The sequence below is a fragment of the Convolutriloba macropyga genome, chromosome 6, assembly GCF_964194025.1.
Source record: "Convolutriloba macropyga chromosome 6, txConMacr16.3, whole genome shotgun sequence".
Lineage (NCBI taxonomy): Eukaryota > Metazoa > Xenacoelomorpha > Acoela > Convolutidae > Convolutriloba > Convolutriloba macropyga.
This window is the reverse complement of record NC_134473.1, coordinates 9935517-9950889: the sequence shown is the minus strand read 5'-3', so window position 1 is coordinate 9950889 and position 15373 is coordinate 9935517. Positions and strand designations below refer to the sequence as shown.

The following is a 15373-nucleotide window of genomic DNA, read 5'->3' as shown; positions in this document are numbered from 1 at the left end:
CTGTGAACCCCGAATTGATGAAGAGCGCACTGGGTAGATCTCGTGTGTTGTGAGTCTGGGGCAACTTCTAGGTGAAGTGTCGGTGCGCGGATAATTGCCTGTTGATGTTGGTCTATCGTATGGGGTGGTTATGGGAAAGATGGCTGTGCTCGGAGAGATGGAATGTTGGGCCATACCGTGGTGAAGGTACATGTGGTCGTTGTGGAAAGGGTGTGGGCATTACTGGTGGTAGGTACACCAGTGATTGGGACCGTGGTCGAGATCCACGAATCCTTCAAGAACATGCCCAATTTGGAACGGCCGTTTTAGGCGTGGAAAGGCCTGATTGTTCCGCTATAGCGACCTCATCAGCCCAAGAGGGGATACTCGCAAGCTGGGGTGGTGGTTGTGATGTTGGGATCGATGTGTGGGTGTTTGTTCCAAATATCGGAGGTGGCTGTGGCACCGGTTGGTCTCCTTGAAGGAGCAGCTCTTTTGACGAGCTTGGTGGTCCAACGGGAGCCGAGATAAACTTGTGTCACTCTCTTTATATTTTGAGGTTCACCTGAAGAGGAGGATGAGGTGGCTGGCGAAGGCAGTGGGTTCACCCGCGCATAGTTTGCCGTGTCCACAGACTGTGGCTGTGGTAAAGATTGAGCCATCGTGAAGAGGGCTGGTGTTTGCATCTCGCAAACTGGTTCTGGTACTGAGTGGGCAGCACCAACGGTGTGAGTGGTGAGAGCAAGATGTCCTCAACCTCCAGCATGATGAGATCGTATGCCGTGGGATCAACATCTGAAGGGATTGGTGAACCTCCTTCCTGTGCTGTGGTGGTGACTGCTGTGGAGTCGCTAAAACAGGAAAGGTGTTAAATACGAGTGCTAGGTAAATTTAGAATGAGCTCTTCTGGGATTTTCTGATAATCAGGATCATCTTCAAAAGAGTCCCTTGAAAGTGAAATACGACGTGAGCGTTTACGTTTATTTGGTTGAAAAGTGTGTAAGTGTAAGGATTGGAATTTAGGTTTCTTGTGTGACTCTACTGGTAATTCATAGCATTCATAAACAGTGGTATGGAGAATAGAGGAGCGATGCTTTTTTGAGTTATTGTGTACAGGGGAGGAGAATTTTTTATAGAGAAAGTTTCAAATTTTTTGTGTAATAGATTCAATCCAGTTTGAGAATGAGGAGTGCAACTGTCAACGGGGTGTTTCTGTCTTTTCTTAGGTGATGATGGTTTATACTGTGTTGAATCGACTTGTAAATCATGGAATAGAGTACTGTTTGTGAAGATTCTCCAAAAAATCCAGATGTAATGATCTTAGTCAATGTGACTTTTGGGCCGAGTAGGGATTTGAGATTGTACGGGTTAAATGCGCTACAAAATAGTCCAAATAAGCACTGTAAAAATAAAAAACAGTCCATATGATGGCTACTTTGTTTGGTACGTACCAAGGGTATCCAAAGATTCCTACGAGGGATTTTTTTAAATAGTTGCCGTTGATTAAATCACGCCAATCGAGATGACGAGTTGTAAATGCTTTTCCGATAATAAAGAGTTTGTTAAAATATTAAAATAGTTGTTGTCTTCGCTTCGTAATTGTGAGAATTGTGCGTGTAATTGTGCTTGTTTTGCAAGATCTGCGAAATTTACGGCTTGGGCTACTTCAGTGTTCGCGGCGGCGTCGTCTACTAATTGGTTAAATTTCCTTTTATTGATGGATTTAGTCCAATCGTGTTGACTATATACGCCAAGTTGTTGTGCAGTAAAGTCTGCGTGATTGAAGGGGTTTTCAGGTCTACAAGATTGAAGGGGTCTGTGACTTGGTCTACAACCTGTAGTTTGTTTTGGTAGAATATAAGGTTTAGTTGGAAGCATTGGTTTTCTAATACATAAAGAGGTGATGAAACAACTTTGCATTGAAAGAGTGAAATTACGTTTGAGCTTTTAAGTGTAGCGAATGTGTGTCATTGTCCTGTGATGACATATCCTACGAGTGGAAATTTTTGTGTCAAAAGAGTAAATGCAGTTTGTTTAAGATCGCGATCTAGATCGCATTTTTTTTGGTAAATAGATAGACTTGTGTGGTCGATTTCTATTAGGAGTCGGCTAACCATATAGTCGAGTTTTGCATCAATGTGTACAGCACCAAACCAATTTTGTTTTCTAAAAAGTTCGTATTTTTCGGATTTACGATAAACAGGTGATTCTTGTTGGATAACATATCCATTACGGATATCTGCTTTAGTACATGGTGTGATGGAGGGTGCTCCATTAGGAAAAGTTGTGTGTATATTTTTAAATTCGGCTGATGCTTTTCCTGTAACAAAGTTAAAACCTTCGTGATATTTGACAAAAATATCTTGATACTGATCGTGATACTTGATACACTGATTGTGGGTTAACACGACAAATAGCACTTTGGCAACTACCCATATAACGACTCAGAAAAACAATTAAGTCCCCAATTAAGTAGCAAGTTTTTAGTTGTAAAATTTAAGCAGTAGAGTTCCAAGCATATTGAATGCTGAAAATCTTGAACACCCGAAAACAAATGACCGAATTCGTGTTTTTCCGTCAGTTTTTTTGTCGGTTACTTTATAGTCTTTTTATTGTTGACAAAACCGGCATAGATTTAAAATATCCCTGTGGTACAAGAAAAATCAAAATAGCCTCAATGATACCAATTGTAGATTTTGCAGCGTAAAAAAGATTTACCCAATAGACATCTAAATTATTAATGACACAGAAACACATTCCATAAAGGAATATGAAAACTCAAAAATTGTGGGCAAAAGGAATTACTACACTGTTTTTCGACATCAAAACATTGCAACATTGTTAAATATTGTGTTTAACAAAAGTTGTTTAAATATAAGACTGCCGATTTTCTAATTACTTTATTAGCATTGTGCAATCAATGATTTTCATGGTAATATGGTTTTCATGGTAATATGGTTTTTGCAATATAGAGTACTTTGTACCACAACTCTTTGAAACAAACTTCGTTTTTCGAACTTGTGTAGGTAGGCAGTTTCTTCAAGTTAAAGAAAAAGTCAATTTGTAGATTTTTGTGCCGGTCTTGTTAAACAAATAATTCAAACTTTTTACTGAGATTGCAGGTTGTTTCTATTGCCAATACAGGTTAATTTTTCTAACGAATTTAAAAGTTCCGCGAACAACTTTTTCATTGGATGTTTGCACCTCTTTCGGCAGTCGTATCTTTTTATCAAAAAGAGCCGCAAAGTATTTTACTGCATACTTAATGAAACCATATTCGCATAAGCCGTGTTATAGTGCTTAACTGGTTCCTTAAATTTATGGACTTTTGCAGAACACAGTGAACTAGGTTTTTAATAGCCGCACAGCGATAGCTGGGGCTATTATTGGCCTTCTCTTGGTTTTTTTACGACTCGAAGTGGAGTATTGGTTTTCTTAAGGTTTTTTTTTACCGGAAGTACTATTCGTTCAGACGATGTTTTGACCTAAAAGCGAAAGCGAGTAAAATTGCAGTGTGAACTAATTTTTTCTGAGCGAGAGAAGTTTTTTGATCATGCGCTGAGTTTAGTGAATGACTTTTTGACATTGAAAAGTAGTTTTTGACTGAATGGCACATATAGATAACCGTTTTTAGCCGTTTTTTCGTCTAACTGGCCTAGTTTTTTTGCTTGTAATTTGGTTTTTGTTTAAATAATTTTTAATCGATGCTATGTTGAAATGTGAACTCCGGAAATTGATAGCACAGTATTTTGCGTAGCCTGAAATTGCGTTTCAAATGCGAAATTGGCACATATTTCTTGATTTTTTAGTTAATTTTTGGCTTTTTTTCTATTAATTTCTTCATTTTTGGATCTTTTATCTGTTTTTTGTCAAAAATCAGTTAATATGGCAACTTCCCTTTGATAATTCATATACTCAATGCCTCTTTCTACCTCGATGTAATTTTGTTTCATAAAATTGTACAGTTGCTAATCGGATTTTCGTAGTTTTTTGCCAATTTCTTTCAGTTTTTTGTTTGTATTTTGCTTTTAACTACTAGAAATAGTATTTTGGGGAACATGAGGGACTTTAATTTCGTTTCAATAAAAAATGCAATCATTTTTTGGTGTTAAGTTTTTGAAAAAACAGATAAATTTTTTTCATAAATTCAGTCTTAAATATTTTTTGACCACTTTTTTGCAAAATGTTTCAATGTTTCGCATGTCTGAATTTTGATTTTTCTTGTTTTATTCTCTTGAGCAAATTGGATTTTTGTCTCGAATGACTCGTTGTCTTTTCTATGTCTCGAATGCTGATCAATGAAATGTACTCGTTTTTCTTGATTTTTTTAAAATTTGATTTTTAACTTTCAAAAATCAAGAATTGGTCTTTTTGTTACGGTGTTCCTAACATTGTGTCCATATTCTTCACATTCCCGTTTCTATCATTCTAGTTTTGTCCTGGCACCTACTTTTATATTCGTTATATTGATTTTTTCAGTTGTTAAAAAATTGAATGAATTCAGCTTTTTCTTAGATCTTGGTTTCTTCGGTTTGCAATTGATTTAATTCAAAATAAAGCAGTACTGGGAGTTGGCTAGAAAGTCTTTTCCAACATTTCTACGTATTCCTATTCATTGCAATTTTCTTCCGGGCTTGGTATTGTTTTTAGACGATTTTTTGCCTTTGAATATTTATCTGTTGCTTTTGTTTTTCTATGATTAATTTAAATTTTGAATTAGTATGAAATCATGTTGTCTAGCATATATACAACAAGGAAGAATCATGTATTAATTTTGTCTTAATTGCCGTGATTAGAAATCTAATTGTAGTGGTTCTCTGATTCTTAAGTTTGAGCACTCTTTTTTGAATAATTTTGACTTTCCTGTCTTTTTTGAAAAGTTTTTATCTGCCGTTTGCTTTCGCGATCTTTTTGAGATTAGAATCAATAATTATCTGAGGGCTATTGATGGCCCTGTCAGCTTTGTCAGGCTATCAGCTTTTCGACCATCCTAAAAATTTCAGACTTTTTTTACGTTACCAAACGTTTTCAATAATAAAATTTTGCTGCATTTTCTTTCTCTTGGTGACAGTGGTTTAAATTTCACCGATTTTTAGATCAGACCCGGGGAGGTAATGAGTTAATGGTTTAATACAAAAGGTAATGGCTTCAGCTTTTTGTGAATCTTTGGTGATTCGAGTCGCTTCCGGAATTCTTCCGGCTATGATTTTATTTCGTCGTCATGATTTTTGTTACGACCATATGACGTCACAGCCATTTTTTGTTCATTCGTTCATGCAATTTCGACTGAATTGCATGTGTGACGTCATTTTTCGCTCTTAGTGGAGCGAGTTTTTTTGTTCATGCGCGTGATTAAATTTTTGGTCACACTTGACTTACCTCACTTACCTCACTTCCTCACTTTGAAATTGACTTTCATTTACTTTAATTCAAAGAGATAAGGTCAAATGGGTATGTGTCCCTCTAAATGAAGGTTATTAGAGAGCAGCTAATGTAGGCAGCAATAACATACAGATTTTTAATCAAAATATAACAGATCAGCCCTCAATGAAAAGACGAATTTTTTTGGTCTGTCTTTTTTACTGTTTTTTTAGACTGCCGATCTGCGAATCTATTGCGGCTATTTTCTGGCAATCTGGCAGCTATGTTTTTTGTTATTTAAAACAAAGATATTTTGGTCAAGTTAGTCTCAGATTTTAAAAACAGCTTTCCAGTCATTCGTGTTCTGCTTCAAAGTCAAAGTCGGACGATAACAGAATTTTATCTCCGTTTTACACCACAATGAACTGTTTTCTGACCTGTACACTCTCAGCGTTAATGTAGAGGTTGCAGAGTAGTGCTGCTTATTCCGTTCATGGTAAATCATTGATATAGTTCAATGAACTCAAAGCGAAATCTAACAACTCAGGGCGCCTATGGTAAACAAAAAAAGCAAACATTTCAATTCTTGATGTCATTCAGTTTTTGAGGAGCTTGTCAATAATACAACTTTGGTTTAAAAAAATAAAAATCAATTAACAAAATTTGCTAGATAAATTTTGCTTGAAATCCTTAATTTCTACAAAATTTGCATTTCATGTTTATATGGAGTTTCGTAGCCGTTCTTAACAGTTTTGACTGGAAATATACACATTGTAAAGATATACATCCATGTATTACAAAGGACATGTGTATAATTTGTTTTTATTTTGACAGAGGGTGAAGGAGATAGTGGATGATCTATTGGCTGGCATGGAAGAGGTAGGGGCATCTTTCACAACTGCAGAGACTGCCACTGCTGGGGCCGCAGTTGTAGCCGACGGGACAAATGATCCTCAACAAGTCACTGCTAATTCACTGGTCAGCACTCCCTGTCTTATATTCCATATCGGACTATTGGAAATGTCTAAGTATGATCTTGCAGTGTTTTAAGATCCATATCATTGTACTATTTGTAAGAAGCATATATGATCTTCCATATACTATATCATATAATACAGGGCATAATATATAAGAGTATATTACAGTTTTAGTAACACATAGATCATATATGGTTCTTGCAAATCATGCAATGATCAGATATGGCTCCTAGAAAACACGGCAAGATGATAGAAAGAAATTTTTAATCGTCTGATATAGAACCATAAATGATCTGAGTAAGATTTTAAAGAATGCTCATCTCAGACCTCAAAATGACGCGATCAGTATACATTAACTGTAAAACATATGAGAGATCAGTTAGAGCACTATTCAATGTTTTATGGGTCATATATGACCTTGTATGAATTCCAAGAAGAAACGTTTTCGACTTCTATGGAAAATGAAAATTATACAGTTTTTCGGTTTTCAAAATTTTCGAATGATTAATAACCGCTGTCATCTTCTCAGCCGGCCATTATAGCGGCCCTACTTTCTGTACAATTAAAAGAGTTTGATGTGTTTTGAGGCGCTGTCTTCATACGACACGATAAGGGGTATTGGAAAAGCGTCGGTTTTTAAAGAAAGGAAAGAGTGGTTATGGGGTTATGCCGCATTTATGAGAGAGAGCGAGAAAATAAGGCCTGCAGAAATTTTTGCTAAGCAAGAAAATCTTTTGGGGCATGTGCAGTTTTTTGCGCAGCAGATTCTTTGTCTTTAAAAAAATTTTTGTGTTAGGTGATTTCTGCAAACCATTTTAACAAACATTTGTACGTTTGGGAGCATTTTGACAATCTCAACCATATAATAGACTTTTATTTGCCATTTTGAGTTTTTGCGCGATTTCGCCGTTTTGATTCTTATTCGAATGTTTATACTCTTTTGAAGTTTTTGCTCTGTGCGGTTTGTTTTGGTTGGCATTGTTCTGGTTGAAATTTGTTTTGGTGAGTTTTTTTTATGTCAGTTTAAGCTGGTTTTAGTCAAAGAAAACTAGCTAAATTCAAACAATTTTTTGCTTTTGTAAAATGTTTTTTTGATTTTTTTTGCCGATTTCTTCTGTTTCTCTGCCCTTCCTGAATAGTTCCCTATGTTCAATTGTTTTTTGTTATTGTTCCTACGAGTATGTTTACTAATTGAAAAAGTAAAGGTTTCATAGGCCCCATTTGGCCATATTGTTTTTAATTGCTCTCGAACGAAGTTTGTGGCAATTATATTAGACCTGTTTTTATGCAAGTCATTTTTATGCAATTTTTCACTTGACAGATTTTTTGTCTAACCCATTCAACTTTTGATCCTGGAAAACGGGATAAAAAGGTAGCGCCCAGTGGTCAATAAATTATCTTAGATTCTTTCAGCTCAATAGTCTCCAAGTATGAGATTCACAGAAACTGTTTTGGAGACTTAACCTGATGGTGTGAAGGGTGGTTCGTAGACGTTGTCCTCCCACCCCACAACAACCCCCCTCAACATCAGCGCCCCCCCCCACTCCTACGTCAATCCCTAACCCTGCCCATCGTTCGGGACGAAAGGGCCCCGTGAGTCATTTTTATGCAATTTTTCACTTGACAGATTTTTTGTCTAACCCATTCGACTTTTGATCCTCGAAAACGGGATAAACATGTAGCGCCCAGCGGTCAAAAAGTATCTAAGAGCCTTTCAGCTCAATAGTCTCAAAGTATGAGATTCACAGAAACTGTTTTGGAGACTTAACCTTATGGTGTGATGGATGGTTTCTAGACGTTGTCCTCCCACCCCACAACAACCCCCCTCAACATAAACGCCCCACCCTCCCCCCCCCACTCCTACGTCAATCCCTAACCCTGCCCATCGTTCTGAACCAAAGGGCCCCGTTAGTCATTTTTATGCAATTTTTCACTTGACAGATTTTTTGTCTAACCCATTCGAATTTTGATCCTCAAAAACGGGATAAACAGGTGGCGCCCAGTGGTCAATAAGTTATCTTAGAGCCTTTCAGCTCAATAGTCTCCAAGTATGAGATTCACCGAAACTGTTTTGGAGACTTAACCTGATGGTGTGAAGGGTGGTTTCTAGACGTTGTCCTCCCACCCCACAACAACCCCAACATCAGCGCCCACAACAACCCACCTCAACATCAGCGCCCCCCCCCCTCTAACGTCAATCCCTAACCCTGCCCATCGTTCGGGACGTACGGGCCACGTGCATCCAAAGACCCTGCAACCCCCATCCCCACTGCTGCTCCCCCATCACCACCACCCCCCCCCCTCATTCACCTAACGCCCCTTCATTTAAGCTGAAATCCTTACGCCCCTTCAATTAAGCTCACGATCCTTCATTTAAACCGTAGCTAGCTACTGACAAAGCCTACTGCTCACCGGTTGTTTGAGTGCTTTCCCCGACGTTAGTCGGTTATTTTTAAATAATTGGACCATTTCTGCAGTTATTTGTTAATGTTTGAAGTGTTTTGGAGTGCGTACGGGTTGTCGTGTAGATTCTCAGAAACTATATAAAAACTGTTGCGTAATGTGTGAGACGTTTATTGAGACGTCGTAAATTTTGAGAAACCTCACAACCTTTTAGTTTCTTCGTTGTTTCTTTTCAACTGCTAGGTTTTTCATCTTTTTGATGTGACAATCTTGAAACAATGAGACAATCTTATATAGATAATTGTTGGTTTTGCGTTCGCATTTTGTGAAAAACTCATGAGAACATGAAATCCTATTTTTCTTTCCTCTTCTAATTCTAATTTGTTTTTGTTTTCGTTTCTCATTTCGAACTGAATGATAGTTCTAACTGAAATAACCAGCAGGTAGTTTTTGTCTAGGGCTTTAGTTAAGTTTTACTTGAGTTGATTCCGCAGTTTTCAGGCTGTGTTTTTTTAGGATCTGTTCAAATTTTTTTTTTAATTTGAAGTGACACAAGGAGCGGAACGAAGAAAGCGCTGAAAGTAGTGTGGGAAAATTTTTTTTGAACACAAATTCATTTTGTGCTGCGGCAGCTTCTCTTAGGTTTTTAATGTTTATTTCTCGACTATTTTTTCTTAATGGTTTTTATTTGTATTGTTTTCTTTAGTCTAATCTCAATCTATTCATATTCCAATTTTGGTCTAAATATTTGTTTAGTCAATGGAAATTGATTTGTATGTCAGTACTTGTCCTGCTATGGTTTTTACTCAAGTAAAAACATAATTTTGCGTGAAATCTTTGTTTTTTTCTGGGCTAGTTTTACTCTCGCTCATTTTGTCAATGTGCTTTTAAACAAAAGTTGCTCAGAAAAGCAATATAAAATGAACCGAGTCGTAAAAAGAAACGAAATCAAATTTAGAAACGACGGGATTAACTCATAGAGCCCATTTTAAATGCCAGCTACTTAAACTTTGTTCTTATAATTCTTAGTTAACTTTTCTAATGCTTATTAGTATTGAGGCTAGCCCTTGTATCCTCTATATATGAAACATGAGCATATACAACTACGAAATGACATCAGTATAGTTATTACTTTAAAAATGGTTTTGTACAAAAGAAATTTTTAGTGTGTGTTTTTGTCGCTTTTTATCAATAAAATTCGGAGTTATGGGAATTAAAAGTAGCTGTTTTTCGGCAATCAGCCTTGTATGATTCCTGTATGATTTCCCCTGAAATCATGTATAATCTTTGTCTTACTACAAAAAAATCATACAAACGTATATGACCTAGCATGAAATCAAAGAAAGTTGTACGATTGGTGACCCGGGCAGTTTCTGTTGATATTCAAGTGTATGATAGACTGAACTGTTTAGACTAACCCCCCCCCCCCCATCATTGATAATTTTACAATGATTTACACTCTACTGTATTATTGTAATTGAGTGCTTTAGGGTGCGGCCAAACACATTTTGGAGAGTTCGCTGGCCGCTTTGGAGGACTCGGAACAGGACCAGGATGCACGTGAAAGCAGTACACAGGCGGTTACCAAAGGAACCACTGGAATAGCCGAAGTAAGTTCAATCCAAAACAATTCATTAGAGGTCGTGGCTTGTGAATTAGTTTTATGATTATTTCATAGCGGATTTTGCGTATGCTTTTAATTTTGCGGCCTTTGACCATTTGCTACCTTCCTGTTACGTATTATGAAACGAAAATCCGAATTATATGGGTTGAAAGCAATTAAGATCTATAATTAAAAGTCACTTTGGTTAGTGAAATCCGTTATCTAATCATATGAAGTCCCACGAGCTGATGAGACATGGATTGCCAGCGAGGCATGTTCGAATGGTTAATGGTACTAATGTCGATAGTATCAGTTATATGAAAGATTAAAATGGTGTGAAATGATGGGGGGGGGGGGGGTAAACAAATTGGGGTGAAAATGCTTAAACTTAGAATGAGCCTTCGCTCAATAAAAAGAACTATTGTTCAGATACTTGTAATTCTTTCCATCACGAAAAGCGAGTTTCACGAACTAACCAATATAACAGGAACGAGAGAAGCAAAACTGGTCAAATTGGCACTGCACATAGATCATGATTAACCAAGAACTTTGAGAGAATATTTTTGTTCAAAATTTTGTTTTGCTATTTGAGATGTTGGATCTTTTCCGTTTGTTCCCCTCAGTACGTTATGCGCCCCCAATTACAGAGCACGTGCCATTACACACTAAATCATTATGTAAAAATTTTGCACGTGCGTCTGGGGGGTGCAAATAATATGCACCCACAAAGCTGGGGGCCACAAATGGAAAAGATCCGAGATATTTTTAGGGAGCACGTGCAGTAGATGCAGCAAACAGACAGGACACGGATACAACTGGAGCAAATGCTACTACTATTGGACCAATGCCCGAAATTTTGTAAGAAAGAATTAAGTTATAATTATGGAAACCATCGATGATATAAAGCAGCCAACTGAGCTCAAATTCATTCAATTGGCAAAAAGTGATTAAAAATAGTGAAAATTTCATGATTGGTTCAGGTGGTTCATAATAATTGTTCAGGTGGTTTTTACTTCCCTTTTATTTACTTTTTGTTCCGACCCCACTTGTGGTGGGAGCAACTAGATACTGAAATGTGTTTTTTTTGTTCAGACAATTTTGGCCGATCGATATATTCATCGTAGAGAAATGTGAGTGGTATCATTAAAAATCTCGTCCAGCGTTGAATTCGAAACTCAAAAGTTTTCTGTGTATTTCGTTTTTTTCAAAGAGTTATCGAGTATTGAAGTTTTGTGTGTACACAAAACTTTGGCTTGATTTTGTTCACTTTTTGTGAAATTTTTCTTCAAATTAAGATATTTTTTATTAAAATATTAATTCAAAATTATATTTCACGCAACAAGTTGAAACAGTTTTGAGTTTTCATTAGACGAAAGGCGATAAAAAGACTAGTTCTGGTCTCATAGGGAAGTTTACTGTCAGAAAAATTTGAATTCTATCTGAGAGCTGTTTTTTTAGAAAACTTCTCATATTTTTGTTTTCTAGGGTCACCTAGAGACTAGTCATTTTTCATGTATAGCTTCCTTTAATGTCAAACCTGATTTACAGTCAAATGAAGCCCAATGAACAAAAAACTCGTTTTCGCGGAAATTGTTCGTGTTTTTTTGGCTTCGACTCTCAGTTTTCGTAATTTTAAATGTAATTTTGATTTTCTTTTTGAAAATTTACTAAGTTTTTGGAATCATGTGGCATAATTTTGTCGAGTAACATTGCAATAGATTTTGTAATGAGCACTAAGTGAAACTATCTGGAGCTTTCAGTGCACAGCTAATGGCTGTTCAGACTTTAAAAAGGACTTATCGAGAATTTTTTTAACAATAACCGATAGCAAACTTGTTTTCGTTAATTGTAAGTCAGTCTCAGTATTGACAGGACCCCTTCCTTTCTACTGCAACAAACATTGTTCTGGTTAGAGGTTTCATCTTCTAACTATTTGTTATATAACTTCAATGCTACGAGATTTTAAAAATTCTTAAAATAATTTTGGATATATTCTTCTTATTGGTTCCTCTTGAAATTTTATCACATTATCGTGATTTTGATACCTCCCACTGGCTTCGAGAAAACTTCCAGTGGATTACATGGATAACGAAAAAATTTTTTGTTTTTGCCTGTTTGTTGTTGCTTTCATATTCACAAGACTTATTGGGATGTCTTATTGATCACCTATGCATGACGAATATTCTTGTCCTCCACTTTAGGTATACAATCTAATTGAGCGTATTTATTAATTTCCGTTGAAAGCTATTGAATTTAATGGCTGTTAAGACTTTAAAAATATTTTTTGGAATTTTTTTTTAAATTAAGCAATCTTAAATTAATTTCGGGAACTGTAAGTCAGTCTCATTATTGAAGGAACCCACTTTTTTTCTTCTCCAACCAATTTTAATCTAAGTAGCGGTTTGATCTTCTAACTGTTGGTGTTATGAGTTCGATGCACGAGTTTTCATTATATTTTTTAATTTCTGGATATTTTTCGTAATTTTGGTTCTCTTTGGATTCTTGACACCTTATCCTAATATTGATAGTTGCATTAGCTCAGAATTGACGTTCAATAGATCATACATAAAGTTTCCAGAGAAACTAATGGTTTAAATGGCTTCGACAATTTTTTCTCGATTTTTTCTACTTATTTTTGAATTTTACCTCTATTTGTTGTTAATTTCATAGTAAAGAACTTAAGTCTTATTGATGACTTATGATTAACAAACAATCGCGTTGTCTCATTGAGGCGTAACTTAGCGTATTTATTAGCTTCCGTTGAAAGCTATCGAATTTATTGGCGTTGATACTACGGGTTTTCTCAAAAAATTTGTGGTTTTAATGTATTTGTTCATGTTTGTTGATTTATTGGAGTCAAATTGTTTTTAATTTTTTTTAATTTTCTTTATTTGTTTTTTTTCTTTAGGTAGCCGTAAATTGCTGACCAGTCCCATAAGCCTGTAATTAAGGATTCAATAAATTTTTTACCCGAAACAGTCAATTTATTGCGAATAGTCTTAAAGTTTATGATATTATACAATATTAAGGTTTTTAAGGATTTTTTCAGTTCTTTTTGACTGTTTCGTCAATTTGTAATTTATTCTCATCTTTGAGAGGTCCCATACAGTTCCATGTATTTTTTAAAATAACAGGTTTTCTAATATTTTGAAATAACAGATGTTTTGTTTGTTGGACTATATGCGGTTTCATAAAATATTTTAAGAGTGGTGTATTTTTGTTTCGTTTTCTCTTCCTTTAGCACAATCGCGTAATAAAAGATCCCAATGATTTTCAAATGTGTCCCAGTTGAACTTCTTTATTGATTCAGTATAATTCTGACTGAATTATTTTAAATAGAAATTGAAATAAAATTACATAATATTCAGATAATAGCTAATGATTTTATTGGCTTCACAAATTTGTGTTTTCGCAATGTTTGTAATTTGTTGTTCGTAATTTTTTGAGTTCTTCTGCATCTTTAGTCCGTTCCTTTAGCTTATTCTAACCAGGGACAGGTCCCGTTTGTTTCATTATGGCTTTTTAGTAAATTTATCAAGAATTGTTTCGTTAAAAGTTAATTATTTTTCGGACTTTTGAAATTAATTGGTTTAAAAAATGTTGATTTATTTTGAATTTCGCCTCATTATTTCTTCTTATTGTCAATTTGTTACCTACTCACATTAAGAAAAAATCCCAACTGATGTGTAGTTAGAAAGACGTAAATTTGTGTAGTTAGGATTTTGTCTGATTGTAGTTTTACGTTGTTAATAAGTGCTTTTAAATTAAGATATTGAGTTTTTGCCGTGAAATTTTTGTTCTTGCTTTTTTTGTTGTTTTTTCTCGGAGTCTTTTCAGTTGCAGATCTCATTGTTATGAGGCATGGCATTACTCAATTCAATTATTAGTTTGGTTTTGTAACAATTTTTTGAACCCAAACATCAATTTTTGATTATCTCTTTGCAATAATGTAAGTCAAAAGACTGTTAAGTCAAAAATATAGATGAGCGCGGGTCGGAACGTCATGTGCGAACGCATCGAACAACGAGCCTCCATGTTTATATGATAAAATTGAGGTGAAGAAGTTTTGTAACGGCTGCAAAGCTCGCATGTCTTGATTTTTTACTACAACTCGAAGGGTAAAGATAACGTATATCGAATTCTGGCAATTTAAGAAGTTTTGTAGTTTTGTTATTTAAGGTTTTTTTAAATTTTTTGTTCCGTATTTTGGCAGACTTTTTTTCTTCTAAGAAATTATTTTTTATCTAAATTGATGTCGCTGTCATTATTTGGAGTTTTTCAAAATGTTTTGTATTTTCTGCTTGTTTCCTGTTGTTCACCTCAGTGGTATTTCAACAAGAATATTGTTTGTCATTTTGTAGGTAAGTGATTTGTCTTCTGAGGTCTAACTCAATTTTAACTTCGAATTCTTTCCAGATTCTTGCTGCTATCTATTTTTAGTCTGGTGTTTTGGGTGTATTTGAAAGAGCATTGACAGCGCGACAAAACTTGCAGAAGTTGTCAATCTGATAAAAAACGAGATGATGCGGAAAGAAGACAGAGTTGATGTTTTGTTGATACCATTTTTTGAAGAATAGAGTAGAAAAAGATGACAAACAGTTTCTGCCAATGGAGCTAAAGTCTTTGCGCGCGCTGCTTTTTTTTCAGCTTTTGTTTTTGATGTTTTTTAATTGAGTGGCTTGGAATTATTAAGTCACTGGTTGCCCTGTAAGGTTTATGGGTTTTGTAGGTTTAGATATTTTGAAAGTTTTGTCTTCCTTTGGAAGTTATTTGTGCCCTAATTAGCCGTTTATGACTCAAATAGTCTTTAAAGGTTTGAAATAACAGTTTCAATTGAATTTATTGCTTTTCGAACATTGTTTTATCAGCAAAATTTCAGAAATTAGGCGCGTTTCCAATATTCCAGCGTTTTTATTTTTAAAGACTTCTTTGTGTCTATTCGAAATTTTTGTCCATATTTGATTTGTTTGTTGACTTCCAAACTAGTTAATGTAAACAGGAGTGGCCTTTGATATGAATTTTTTAATGGTTAGATTTTGACCTATTCTGT

The 15373-nt window shown here is 35.4% G+C and overlaps 1 protein-coding gene across 1 annotated transcript in view; it reads left to right on the top strand.

Annotated features, from left to right (window-relative positions):
• Positions 1-15373, top strand: part of LOC142341475 (uncharacterized) — a 243615-nt gene that overhangs the window by 156496 nt on the left and 71746 nt on the right. The window contains exons 36-38 of the mRNA XM_075392436.1: positions 6175-6318; positions 10211-10330; positions 11093-11181. Coding sequence (XP_075248551.1) covers positions 6175-6318; positions 10211-10330; positions 11093-11181 — 353 coding nt within the window. The remainder of the gene's footprint in view (positions 1-6174; positions 6319-10210; positions 10331-11092; positions 11182-15373) is intronic.